This window comes from Tachypleus tridentatus, chromosome 7 (genome assembly GCF_004210375.1).
Source record: "Tachypleus tridentatus isolate NWPU-2018 chromosome 7, ASM421037v1, whole genome shotgun sequence".
Lineage (NCBI taxonomy): Eukaryota > Metazoa > Arthropoda > Merostomata > Xiphosura > Limulidae > Tachypleus > Tachypleus tridentatus.
The window spans coordinates 191,855,914-191,870,332 of record NC_134831.1 but is presented as its reverse complement, the minus strand read 5'-3'; the positions used below and the strand labels follow the sequence as shown (position 1 = coordinate 191,870,332).

The 14,419-nt window shown below is 32.9% G+C and overlaps 1 protein-coding gene across 4 annotated transcripts in view; it reads left to right on the top strand.

The window, feature by feature from the left end:
* Nucleotides 1-5,578, top strand: part of Ufl1 (UFM1 specific ligase 1) — a 100,510-nt gene extending 94,932 nt beyond the window's left edge. For all 4 annotated transcript variants that reach the window (XR_013031943.1, XR_013031942.1, XM_076516440.1 and 1 more), the window contains 2 exons: nt 2,247-2,458; nt 4,675-5,578. Coding sequence is in view for 2 of the 4 variants with exons in the window: in XM_076516440.1 (XP_076372555.1) it covers nt 2,247-2,458; nt 4,675-4,808 (346 nt within the window). In the remaining 2 variants the exon portion in view is untranslated. The remainder of the gene's footprint in view (nt 1-2,246; nt 2,459-4,674) is intronic.
* Nucleotides 5,579-14,419: the final 8,841 nt, after the last annotated feature.

Sequence of the window (14,419 nt, the reverse complement as noted above, 5' to 3'; positions counted from 1 at the left end):
AAACCGAGTTTGCATATCTTCATGCATATTTTCCATATATTCACCATATAATGCAAGATCTTCATCTTGCAAATCGCTGATAACAGAGGCTAAACAAGGAAACTGTTCAAATTCACGACGCCTGATATTATTCTTATACAACTGTAGTTTCCTCAGAAAAGCAGCAATAGCACTTTTACTAGATATCAGATTTCACTTGCATTTTGTTTCATAACTGACGAAATCATAACAGACACTGCTGGTAAAATTACTGTTTCACCAACATTATGGGGTTTTCCTGCCTTTGCTATTATTTTGCTAATTTCATATGATGCCAGTAAACCATCACTCATTTTACACACTTTGTTATTAAACAATTGAGACACCGTTTTTCTAGCTTGGAAATCATCACGAAGTTTTTTTAAAGTATTCTACTGGTTTATCTTTCTCTCCTGTGTGCTTCTTTTCTAGATGGATTTTTAGTTTACAAGGTTTCATACTATATTTGAAAGTACATCCATACATATGAGGCACATTGGTTTCATTTCATTATGTGGTGTTGGAATAAATCTGTATGACAAATATTCAACGGAGTACTGTCGGCACTTCTTTTTACTTGAAGCAGCCATGGGATGTCTGAAAAAAAAAATATATATATATATATATACACATACGTACATACATACATATATATATAATTAATATATATACAGCTGGTAATACAATTATTGCATTTCATAATATCTAACTATATATATTGCTATTCATTTTTAGAAATTTTTCGACAAATAAAACATATTTAGAAACAGAGTGCATGGTAAATGTTCGAGGTAAAACTGGTAAATAGAAATGTTATAGTTAAAATAACTTGAATGATTAAAAAAAAACTATACAAGTCATTCATTATTATCATTAGGGTCACCATTGACATTTTTAACTTCCTCAAAGCTGATAATTATATCAGATAACTGCCAAGATATGAATTGATATTTGAAATTTGTATCAAAACGGGAAAAATTTGCCATTTTTCTCTTGTCTTTTTATACTTTTATACTGGGAAATAATTTTTTCATTATTGAAATGCAGAAATTAAAAAAAATACGAAAGAATGTCTGTACTAGGAACTTTTAATATCTCTTACCTTTTCACAATGGAGTTCAACGTTAAACTGAAGTGAACTGCTTGGGTCAAGTCGACATTTTAATAGATTTTCCCCTAGAAGGGTTTGACAGATCGAAGTATTTCTGGAATAAATTCCCTAAGGAGATTAGTATGGGAGGCGAAGGTCAGACAGACAATATAATAGGAAAAGAACCGACTGCCTGAGGCGCATATTTAAAACCAGCTCTTATCACTTTTTTTTTCTTTTTTTTATTGCTTTCAAGGCAATCTTCTGGAAATTTTTCAAAATCTAGAAAATACATCCAAATTCGTTTGAATGTCTACTTCAGCTTTTTTCACGTCCAACCAAAATTACAGTAGAAATTGAATTTTTAATAATAAAAACCATTCTGAGTTGGTTTTCTTCATGGACCACCAAAATATCATTGTGGACCCCCAGAAATATTCCATGGACCCCGGTTGAGAATCCATGCTTTAAAGTAACAAGATAGTTTGTACCCTAAACAATGGAAAGTTTGAGAAGATGCTTAGTATAGAGTGAGTTCTGCAGGATGAAATAAAGAGATTGGATATACTGACTAATATTTGTTTAATAATTCAGAATGTATATTTGGTTATAATGCTGGATGGTCACTTTACTGGTTTGTAAGCTGTTTTGTGTTCAAACTGTATTGGTTAAGCATTCTTCAGGCAGAGTATTCATGATGAGTAAACTGGAATGAACAGTAACTGTGGTAAAAAAAAAACAAATATGGAGGATGACATTTTGGAAGTTTCCCTTCTTATAACAAGTTGTTGCTGTCCATTCCAATTTACTCATCGTGTGGTAGTTAATAGCCTATTAACTACTAATATTTTATGATAAACTGACTAAAGCCTAATGTTAAGTAAGTAACATCAGACTTACCCAGAGTGCTTTGGCTGGTCTTTATTTTTTGGATATAACAAATGTTGTAAATGATGCATTTCTAACCAATTTTAGCTGTTTTTGAATTTTAAATTTATAGTTATGTTGGCCTGACTGAAGAAAGTTAAATTTCTCTACTTTTATAGATGAACAAAAACAGATATGTTGTAATGGAGGTGTAGAATTCTGCTATTTTTGATGTAATTCATTTCCATTATTATTACATTTGTTTACATAGACAACTCATACAGACACATCGACAGGAACTTATTAGTCAACTTGCCGAATGTTCAGATCCAGCATTGTGTCTTCACTTGGCTGTTCTTCTGATTTTTCAACTTCAAACTTCATTCATGCTACATGCTTCTGGGAAATTTGTTCCACAAATCATTTCATTCTTACAACTTAAAATTCCTGAGGAATTGTACAAAGTACTGATTGATTGCCAAGGTGAGTTGTAGCTTTCTCAGCACCAATGTCTTTATCTTAATTGAATATGATAATGTTTCTTATTTCTTTTTGATTAAAGCAATTGATTGTTCTAATAGTTTTCTGTCTTAGCTTATTCTTTAGTTATGTCTGAAACAAAAATTAGAATTTTTACAAAGAGAAACTACCATTTTTAAATTCAGTTCTGACAGTAGTTAAGAGAAACAAGACTAATTAAATGTTAATTTGTTATAAAATTTAGAAAATGTTTTCAACTTTTATGTCTAATAGCCCATATTGCTGTCATAGATCCCACTGTTGTTTACCTGGCAGAATGTTTACATACAATCCGTCTCAAATCAACCAGCCCTCCTTATACCCTGTTTTCTACATTTTCTATCCATTGATAAATGGTTCTCATCACTTCTTTTTAATGCTATTCTAGATGATGTATTTCTACAAACAATCATCTCACATTTCAGTAGGTGTTCAAAGAACCCAAACTTTGGTTTTAGTGCATTCACTGTCAATATAGGCTCATCTTGTATCATGTCTAATACCCATCTGTTAGTTCTCTGATCCTTCCATGAAACTTTGAGTACTCTTTGGTAATACAGCGTCACAAAGATATCAGAGTGGTTCTCCTTGGTCTTCCTCGGGACCTATGGCTCTCTTCTATGTGGCTGTTATAAAAGTGGTTAATCTTAGAAGACAAAGTTTCAAAGCTGTAGTTACATTTTTGTCTTTTCAAATGTTGATCTTGCTCAGAAAAGTTACAAGTGCAATTATCAGTCATCTGTGATTCTAACCACTACATTTAATTTTACTTAAAACCTTCAGGCAAACTCTTGTCACCCACTTCAAACTTTTTATCACTGCTTATATCTTTATTTCAGTTAATGATTATTCATTCTATTTTCTTAATGTTCAAGTTGAAATCCTTTCTCTCACTGGCTTTAATTACTAGTAATTGTTGATGCTCTTTTTTCCCTCCACAAGTGAGTATTGTGTTCTTGGTGTACCCAACCATGTAATTTTTCTGCTCTCAGTACTTGTATCACCTTCAAAACCCTGTAAAATCTCCTGCATTATGTCCATGCTGTATATGTTAAAGAGGTGCTGTGATATCACACATTCTTAACAGACATTTCAACCATTGAATTATTCCTACTACCTACATCTGTTCTCATTGCTAAGTCTAGCTCATGGTACAGATAGCTTAATATGTCAATTAGATGTTCAGGGAAAGCCTCATTGCATCAGTTGTGTTCCACACAGTAAAGTGTTTAAAATACATGCAGAATGGTATGTGGCATTATCTACACTTCTAAGTTTCACAAGTTTATGATCTGATCTCTTGTCTCTCTCAAGAAAACCTGCTTGTTTGAGTGCAATCTATTCTTGCAATATGTTCACCATATTTCTTCTACTTGTCTTTAGCAGTACCTTGCTGGAGTTTATATGAGGCTGATCATGCTGTAATTTGAGCACTATTTTACCAAGTCAGCCTTATTGGACATTGATTGGAGCACTATTTTGTTAAGTTAGCCTTATTGGACATTGATTGGAGCACTATTTTGTCAAGACAGCTTTATTGGATATTGATTGGAACACTATTTTGTCAAAGCAGCCTTATTGTACATTGGTGTAAACAATGATGTATGATGTCAGACTTCAGGCCATTCTTCTATTGCTTAGACCTTATTACAGTCACCACATTTGACAAAATCTTCTTCAGTTGCCTTCCTGTTCTTCAGATATGTTAAAGCCATCTTTATTTCATCGAACAGAGATAGTAGTTTTTCTGTCCACATCCATTGATTATCTCCATTTTTTAACCATTGTTCTCCATGCAATACAGCATTTCACACTGCTTTACCAGCTTGAAGAAGTATTTTGTCAAGATTGGTTGTGACAAGCGGTTGTGTCAAATACCCACCTTATGCTCTGAGTATGCTGCATTTTTACAGGAAATAGGCTCTTTTATCACTGCATAGCTAGTTGAGAACTGTATTTAAAACTTCCCACTTCACTCAATTGTCCTTGAACCAGATGTAATAGCAAGCATATATTTATACACATATGTTGGCCATATTTCAAAGGTATCCAATAGTTATTTTTCAAATATTGGATACCTTTAAATATCAATTTTATTTGAATGTGACCATATTTGTTTAGTTATCTTGAAATTTTTTAATTGTATTTTCTCTTTACAATTTTTTTTTCTTTTGATTCAGAAAGTGTGGTCAAGCAGCTGACCAAAGGAAGTGATGAGGAGAAAGAAGAAGTCCAGGCCAGACTGAAAGAACTTGTACCTCGAGTTAAAGAAGTGGCTACAACATACAAAAAAGTAGCAGAAGGAAGCGCCTAATGCTGAATGTGTCAGTTTCGTAGATATAAATACGTTTGTAATGGCTTATATTGTGATTCACTAATAATCTTGTATATTTTATATTTTCTGTAACTGCTTCACAAAATAAGTTAGTTTACCTTTCCATGGTTTTGGGAGATCATTTATATAACTTTATTATTTTTTTTAATTAGAAAAAACCATTTAAAAGCTGTGGTGACAGAAACTTTTAATTTTGTGTTTAATTTTTAAGACCTAACTAATGTGTGCAATGGGTAGAAAATTGCAATTTCTTTTTTCTCCATATTGCCTTTTCAGCTCACTAACAAAATGTTTTCAGTGATTTTAGGGATATATTATTGGGCAAATGAAAGTGCTTAACAGTACATACAAAAATAACTTTTGTGCAAGAAAAAAGAAATAAGAGAATTAATTTTTGGGTTATTTTTAGTAATGAATGAAGTTTGTTACCTAGTACCAAAAGCTACCAATTCCTAAGAAATTAAATGTTCTTAAATATCTGGATAATATTTTTATATGTAAATGAAATCAGTATATTATAGAGCTGAAAAAATAATGTGTAGGTAACAAAAATGTAACCAGAACAAACCGTATATGGTGGATTACGATCAGCATAAGTCACAAGAAAATCTCACATTAAGCTTCTCTATTTGAATGTGAAAAAAATGTTGATGTATAAAATTGAATATGGTATAATTAAATGATTGAAGTTATGTATTCCAGTTTATAAAATGGTTTTGTGTATGAAATAAATTTAGGTTGTATAAAAAGTGTGCAGTGAAAGATTTTTTTCTCCCACTGTGTGTGTGATCATTTAAAACTTTCAAAAAAAGGGAATTATAAAAATTCATAGATAGGAATAATCTTCATATCTCAAAAGAAAAATGTATTTTTGTACTCAGTATTTCAGTCATTTTCAAAAAACACACAACTATAATTTTGGTTTATTGATCATTAAAAGAGAGAAAAAAATTAAAACTTGTAGTGAAAATGGTTCTCCATACCACTCAAGTGGCCATACATCTTCAGTAAACTTTTTATTATTATTATTATTATCTTATTTGAAATAGAAAGATGGGAAAACCAATTCATTTTCTGATAAAACAGGAAATAAAAACTTGGATTATCTTAACAAATGTATATATTCAAATACAGAAATACAAGGGATCTGAATATTTTTAAGAAATTAATTTGCATTTATTTCTGAATACGTAAAACATTAGAGCACGCACAGCATGCAATTAGTAAACCTTCATTATTGTAGTGGAATTCTAGTAGTCATTGTAATCATTGTTTTATCTCTGGAATAGAAGTCTGGATATCAAATATATATATGTTTATTTTAATACAAGTAGAAAGTGTAGAAATTTTACAAAATATAGTTATGGTATTTAAATAAAAATGTCATTTTTGTCTAACCCAAAAACTGAACATTTGGTTACCAAGATATGCTCTTTCTAAAAGGTTTTTATAAAACTTAAAAACTATCTCTGGCAATTCTAATATAGTGAGTACTCACCCCATCTTTAAATGTTTTAATTATTCATCCATCATTATGCACTTCTTAACAACAAAATGATTTTATAACACTTTAGTCTGAATCATTGAAAATGTATTGTTAGTGTTGCATGTGTCTAGTTAACGGATTTACAAAACAAGATAACATAAACAGAAATATAACCTCTTATAACTTTGAAAAAATCTGAATGGTATAGGTTATGTGAAAGAGCTTGTTTTATCAATTTTTAGTTAAACTAAACCAAACCAAAAGCTACATCTGAATCTGAATATTGTCGTGATGAAGTATTTGTTTAATGAGGATACAATGATATTAACAAACTTTAATAACAGGGTTTTTCTGATGAATCTGATAATTTTTAACCTCCACAAATTATCCCTTTTAGCTAGTTGAATTTTTTCAACCTGCAATATGAGGTTGTCAGTATTCTCTGTTGCAGAAAATGTACTTTAATCACTCACTGCTGAAAGTGGAAAGAGCTAATCTTTCAGAACTCCAGCATTATCAACCATAACTGGAGTTGCTTTTACTTTTATGGATGAAGATACTTTGCTCAACTTTGCATCTAATGTGTTGGTTCTGAAGGTTTTGTTTTGATTTATTTTGTATTTTGATGTATATCAGTTTGTTCTCTTCAGGAGTGACATGTAGAGTGTATTACTGTTTTCAGCCTCATTGGGATTTTATACTGATTTTAATCTCGTATAGTAAGTTATTGGTATCTTATTGTACTTTTGAGACTAGAAACTGTCTTATTTTTAGAAATGTATATTAAATAATCGTTGTTTTAAAATCAAGTTTTTTTTTAAAGTATTGCTGTGTTATTGGTTCATGTTATTAGAACCTTCTGCGTCTTACTTGTTTTAATTTAGTATAATTGCATCATAATATTACATTGCATGGGGAACATTCTAGACTTCTGTGAGGATATAAACATGCATAGGAAATTTAGGTAGATGTACATTGCATGATTGAATTTAGCCACAAAGAGCGCATAATGGCAACTTTTAAAAAAATTTATCACAGACTCCGTTGTAGTAACAGAGAAGAAAAGAATCATTCGTCTTGTTAAATTGTCTTAATCAATGTAGACTTTGGCAAAAAAAAAAAAGAGATTTATTTAAAACTTTGAATACAACTGTGATAACCAACAGCGTGTACGTCTGACTTGTTTTAATATTTTATTTATTGTTGAAATTTATCGCCAACAAGTTACTGACATCCACCTTGGAGAATCTGCCCAAACGTAAAAAAACTGCCTTGTACATAATGATATTTTTAATTTGGCGCTATGTTTATTATACATTATCCCACTATTTTCAGAATCACAGCCTCTGTTTCTAACTACTTGGTTTAAAAAATAAGTATAATCTCAAGTCACAATCGTAAATACAGCCTTTTAGTGCTCTGAGTATAAACGTGAAAAAGATGGGTAAGTTTTGTGGCTGCAAAAACACCATAAATTGACGTTCAAACAAAATCCATTATACCGTTTAAATCCAGGAAATCCAGCTGACCTCATTCAACCATGTTTAGAGCAATTCAGATCGAATGAAGTGAATTAGTATGTCGTTGTCATTACATTACACCAAAAGTATTTATTTCGAGTTTAAGTATAAACAGCTCATATAACAGGGAAACAAAGGATTTAATTTATTCAAAGAATATATTATCTACCTTAAGGTTTTCAGTCACCATTGTTCATTGGTCGGAAAGCATGTTCAACGTGCATTTTTAGTCGTTGGTAAATAAAACTATCCTAAATTTTTTTGCTAAAACAAATACGTAAAAAAGTTACAAAGCAATATATATTATAAACTTAACTGAACTATTAAGTGTTTTTAAAAGGTAACTTTTTGAAACGAAATTCAATTAATGAAAACTACATCATCAAAATGTAAAATGGTTTGAAGTAAAATATTACATAATTTCTAAGGGGTTAATCTTTTCTTATTATTTTACGTTCATACTTAACTATTTTCTGGAAATTTCAACTTAGTTTACAAACAAAACCCATAAAATTATATCAAAATTTAACACCTTCGTTTATGGTTAATTTGGGCCCGGCATGGGCAAGCGCGTTAAGGCGTGCGACTCGTAATCTGAGAGTCGCGGGTTCGCATCCCTGTCGCGCCAACATGCTCGCCCTTTCAGCCGTGGGGGCGTTATACAGTGACGGTCAATCCCACTATTCGTTGGTAAAAGAGTAGCCCAAGAGTTGGCGGATGGTGGTGATGACTAGCTGCCTTCCCTCTAGTCTTGCACTGCAAAATTAGGGACGGCTAGCAAAGATAGCTCTCGAGTAGCTTTGTGCGAAATTCAAAAAAAACAAACAAACAAATTATGGTTAATTTAAAAAGTGATAGTTTAATTTTTTACAAGAATTAAAAGTCTCTCTAAAAAGGCGTTTAAATTTAGTGTTAGATTCCCCTAGACAGCAAGGAGCCTGCCATGATGCAGCAGAAGTATTTCTCCTATAAGAACATTCACAATGGGCAGTTTGAGCACTCTCTGCTCTAGAGAAGTATGTCTCCGAATTTACAACGCTAAAATCAGGGGTTCGATTCCCCTCGGTGGGCTGAGCAGATAGCCCTTTGTGGCTTTGCTATACGAAAAACACACACACACACTGCTCTAGAGAATCGCTGTTTCTCATTAATGGATAAAGTTGCACTTGTATCACAACAATAAATTGAGTCTTTCATTTCGGTTGAGGCCCGGAATGGTTAGATGGGTTAAGGCGTTTCACCCGTCGCACCAAACATGTTCGCCCTATTAGCTGTGGGGCAATATAATTACACGGTCAATTCCATTATAATTGGGTAAAATACTTGGCTGTAGGTGGTGATGACTAACTACATTTTTACATTGTTAAATTAGGGACGACTAGTGCAGATATACCTCGTGTAGCTTTGCACGAAATTCAAAAACACAAACAAGTTTCAATAATTTTCTATGTTTATATAAAATTATAAGTGAAAGTTATATTTTTCATTTAATGAATTTTTTAACAATATTATGTAAAGAAAAAACTGTTATTGTAATAGAATTTCTAAAAGCTTATTTGGTGTAAGCAGAAATCATATACTTTCAATACGTTTATGAACATATTCATGGAAACACTTACTCTTCAATCTAACAAAGTTTTCCATGAATATTTAGTTGATAAACACCTATAATTGAGTCTATAATTTATGATAAAATATCCTCTCGTAAGTATTACAGTCATAATTTTGCTTCTATTTGATATTTTTTTATTAATTGTTAACTATGAGATTTAAAAGAAAAAGTATTACGTTAGGATCTTGTTTGTATTTGGTGGTGTGTGTGTTTTGTTATCGCAAAGCCTCACCGGGCTATCTGTTGAATCTACCAAGGAGAATCGAACCCCTGATTTTAGCTTTGTAAATGATAGTGGGGGCAGTATTGGGTGGTTCTTTAATTTTTTTTTAGTAATTGTATCACTCCCGATTTAATATTATGTTTATGGTATTGTTACTTGTTGTTGGTGTTAATTATCTTCGGAAGTTTCATATTTTGTTGAAATTCAATAAGTTGTCTTATTTTTCATAGTGAAAACAGTAACCCAGAGGTTACGAAAATAGTTATAAAATATAATAATCACATGAAAGAAGATACACGAATTGATCTTTAATTATATGTATTCATAAAGCTGCACACACATATATCCATATATACAGGGTGTTCGGAAAGTCACTGTGCAGTTTTGTTATCATATTTTATTCAGTCTATTTCAAGCCAGCAACTGATAGCGGTGTTTAGAAACAAAATAAGAAGGATCCAGGCCTGTATTGATGCCAACGGAGGTCACTTTCAACATTGTTTATAACTGTCATTCATATTTACCTCTTGTATTCTATATTGAAAAATGTCTGTTAAAAAATATATAAGTGCACAGTGACTTTCCGAACACCCTGTATATATAAGTACAAACAATTGGAAATACAAACATGAACATTCAGAAAATGTATGGAATTATACTAAATATTCATATTTTTTATTTGTCTTTGGTTTATAACAATCAAAAATGAACGGAAAACTATCTCATTGCAGACTTTTTTGTATTGCATGTGATTATGTCGTTTGGAACCAAATAGTTGAAATACAAACCAACTATCGTTTCCTTTGATTGTCTTATTTTCTACATGTTATACTTGCTTTTTATTTTTTCTCAGGTCTACTAAAATACACAGGTTCTGTAGTCTGTAACTGTAGTATTTGTTTGTTTGTTTGTTTGGAAATTTCGCACAAAGCTACTCGAGGGCTATCTGTGCTAGCCGTCCCTAATTTAGCAGTGTAAGACTAGAGGGAAGGCAGCTAGTCATCACCACCATCCGCCAACTCTTGGGCTACTCTTTTACCAACGAATAGTGGGATTGACCGTCACTGTATAACGCCCCCACGGCTTGGAGGGCGAGCATGTTTAGCGCGACGCGAGCGCGAACCCGCGACCCTCGGATTACAAGTCGCACGCCTTACGCGCTAGGCCATGCCGAGCCTTGTAACTGCAGTAATAAACCAAAATACACAGGTTCTGTAGTTACTGCCACTAATAGCAACAATAAAAATTAAAAGAGCTTCCTAGTTCAAAACCTTGATACAAAATTCTTACTTCCTGTGATTTGAAAAGCACGTAAATATTAAATTTTGTACACTGTACATAAGTAAAACTGCAATTATATTACATAACATATGAATTACAAGTTTATTAAAACATTAGAATTATACATTGGTTGTGCTTCCGAAAATGTTTTAATTTATTTGATTTCTTTACATATACGACTTCTCATTTTCTAAGCGCACATGGAGCGATAATTTCGCGTATCAAAGTCTCCAAGTAAAAACATTTCAACCTCGGAAATAATTTCGTTTCTCAAAATGTATCACCTTTGTCAGTTTATTCAGTACTCAGGCCTTTGGTTGTCCACGTTATAAAACCGCAGAACTGCCTTCCGGTAAGATACAGCTGACTTCGAAACTGATAATAGAAATTATAAATTTTCTTCAAGACTAATTCGTTCTTGTATGTTTGTGGTGCAGTAGAAATTTCTTATTGGATTTGAAACTTCTGTATGAGTTTTATTTTCAACACTTTTAGGTCATTTGATTCCTAAAGTTGTGTCACTGTGGACTAACCCTTCAAAATATACACCCAGGTAACTGTGTGTTTGTGTGTGTTTTCTTATAGCAAAGTCACATGGAGCTATATGCTCAGTACACCGAGGGGAATCGAACTCCTGATTTTAGCGTTGTAAATCCGTAGACTTACCGCTGTATCAGCGGGAGACACCCACTCAGGTAACAAACAAACAAAAGACACGGTTTCAAGTAAATTTTCCATAAAGTTATCATAGTCTTTAACAACTTTCTTTTAATTGTAATCTTATTCTGTTGCTATATTTACGATGATGGGTAAATATAAAGTTTTTTTTTATTAAATGTATACAGTATGTTGTTGGCCTGGCATGGCCAAGCGCGTAAGGCGTGCGACTCGTAATCCGAGGGTCGCGAGTTCGCGCCCCCGTCGCGCTAAACATGCTCGCCCTCCCAGCCGTGGGGGTGTATAATGTGACGGTCAATCCCACTATTCGTTGGTAAAAGAGTAGCCCAAGAGTTGGCGGTGGGTGGTGATGACTAGCTGCCTTCCGTCTAGTCTTACACTGCTAAATTAGGGACGGCTAGCACAGATAGCCCTCGAGTAGCTTTGTGCGAAATTCCCAAACAAACAAACAAACAGTATGTTGTTTCTCTTACCTTACAAATGACTACAAAATTTCCCCACAGTGGGACAATGGTATGTCTGCAGACTCACACCGCTAGGAACTAGGTGTCAATACCTGTGGTGGGCAGAACGCAGATAGCTTTATGCTTAATTCCAAACAAACAAACTCAAAAATTAAAAGACAATATATTGTGGTCGTTGATCAGCATCATAATTTCACTCCCTTCTAACAGGGAAAATTTATTACTCTCATAATATTTTTTTAAGAGAACGAAGTGCATCTTCAACTGATACATACGTAAACAGAGACCAAATATCAAAAACGACTAGCTTATCAGTTGATCCCAAATTTATCCTTGTGATTATATCAACAAAATCAAATTACTATTTTGCTTTGTAATTATGAGAGATGAATAAGAACGAACATTTTTGACAAGTTAGATTTATCTATAGATAACAACAGATTGGTTTAGAAAATAAGATGAGTAATCTGTGTGTGATAACTTAATTGTTGAGTACAAGATGGAAATATTTAACAACAAGAACACAATTTTATAACAAAACAAACAAAAGGAAACTTCAGTGTATATAGTGTGAACTCAAAAACGCAGTCACTTCTGCCCAATGGTGAGTAGATTCACAGCTTATTTTTTTCTCAGGATAGAACTTTGTCGAAATAAACATGCTTATATTTTCAAATAAGACAACACCTGTCAACCTCCAGTTAGAAACTAAACTAACACAGTGATCCTGAATTATATAGGAAAACTCAGTTGTTTTTATTTTGTTTTTTTGTCCAGTCAACAATGTCACCTTTTGACCATTGTTATAGGAAAACAATGATCAGCTCTAACATTAAGACAGCGTCAGTTTTGTTGGCAAAATAGATTAAGTTCGGAAAAGTTGCCATAAGTTACTACATTATCCTTGTGAGCAGAATAGATGTTATCTACTGTACATAACAAAACAAAGAACAAAGTAACTACTACAAAGAAATCTCATGGAATTCCTAACCATGTTAAATAAAAAAAAACTTTTAAAAAATATATATTACTAAAGTCAGGAAGAAAGCGTATAACGTACTTGCATATCATTACTTTAACATCCACTGTAATTCAACATGGGCTACATCCCTAGTGCTCAGAAGAAGCCTGCACTCAAATACGTAATTGAATTTATGTGACCTATAACTATGTTATGCTTTATTGGTTTTGATTTAATCACCAATAAATAAATTGATATATAAGTCACTGGGTTGCTGCCACTATGCTGAGTATAGACTGTCTACACAGTTTTCAACCAGCTATTTCGGATGTCATGATAATCGCTTTAGTTTTGGATGCTGTGAAATGTGCGTAAACTTTAATGTTTTTGCTATATACTGTACAGGCTACTTTCAGTTTGCTTACTGTGGTAGTCACCATTTCAATGAACAGTTGGCTAACCAAGCACCTATAATTACAAAACATCAATGGGACTTCATACTTCTTTCAACAAATAATTGCTCAATCTAATGCTGCTTGATACACCACGAGATCTAAACTGCATTGGTAACTCCTGTATCAGCTGGAAATTTGATCACTTGCCTTTATATTCTCACTGATACATATCAAGACTCGCACAGCCCTGAGTGAGCTGGACTGCCCTCAATACATTTTTCTGCTAACTGTTCTTTACACTTTTCCATTTTGATTAGTTACATCAGACATTGACTCTTTTAGTTTCTCAGAGCCATAGCGGTAGTATTCATTGCCCACTATTGGCTTTTCTGTATATATTTAATCATAAGTAAAAACCAGCAGCCTTACCTAAGTGTAAAGAGTTTACTCGTAAATGATCCAACATTCCACATGAAAAGCATATGCTTTGCTCCTCTTTCCCAAGATAATGTCCTAAAAAAAAACACCAGTGAAATAAATTGTGGCAAAACAATCAGATGAACTGAGGTAGCCTTATATATTCACTGGATACTAGTGCGGTTTCATTACAACTTTAGGATATATGGCTGATTGGTTAACCATCTCCTGGGGTCAAACCTCGTATACAATGGGAACTTGAAAAGGATGTTCGAAGTGAAGTCATTGGAGCTGCTATTACAAAATTGTTTTCTTTTGTGAGTAGTTTCAAGTTATCACTTCTTACTACATTGCAACAGTAACTGAAGATCTTTTACACCCATGTGGTGCTATATTTCTCAGTGGGTAGTCTTTCTACAAACTTGTTAATGAGAATATTCACTTGATCCACTGAGCCATTGCAGGGTAAGAATTAGCCGCAAATAGCACATATAAATCATACCAGTGCTCAAACTTTATATGGTACCCACTCCTCTTTTGAGACTTGAATTCG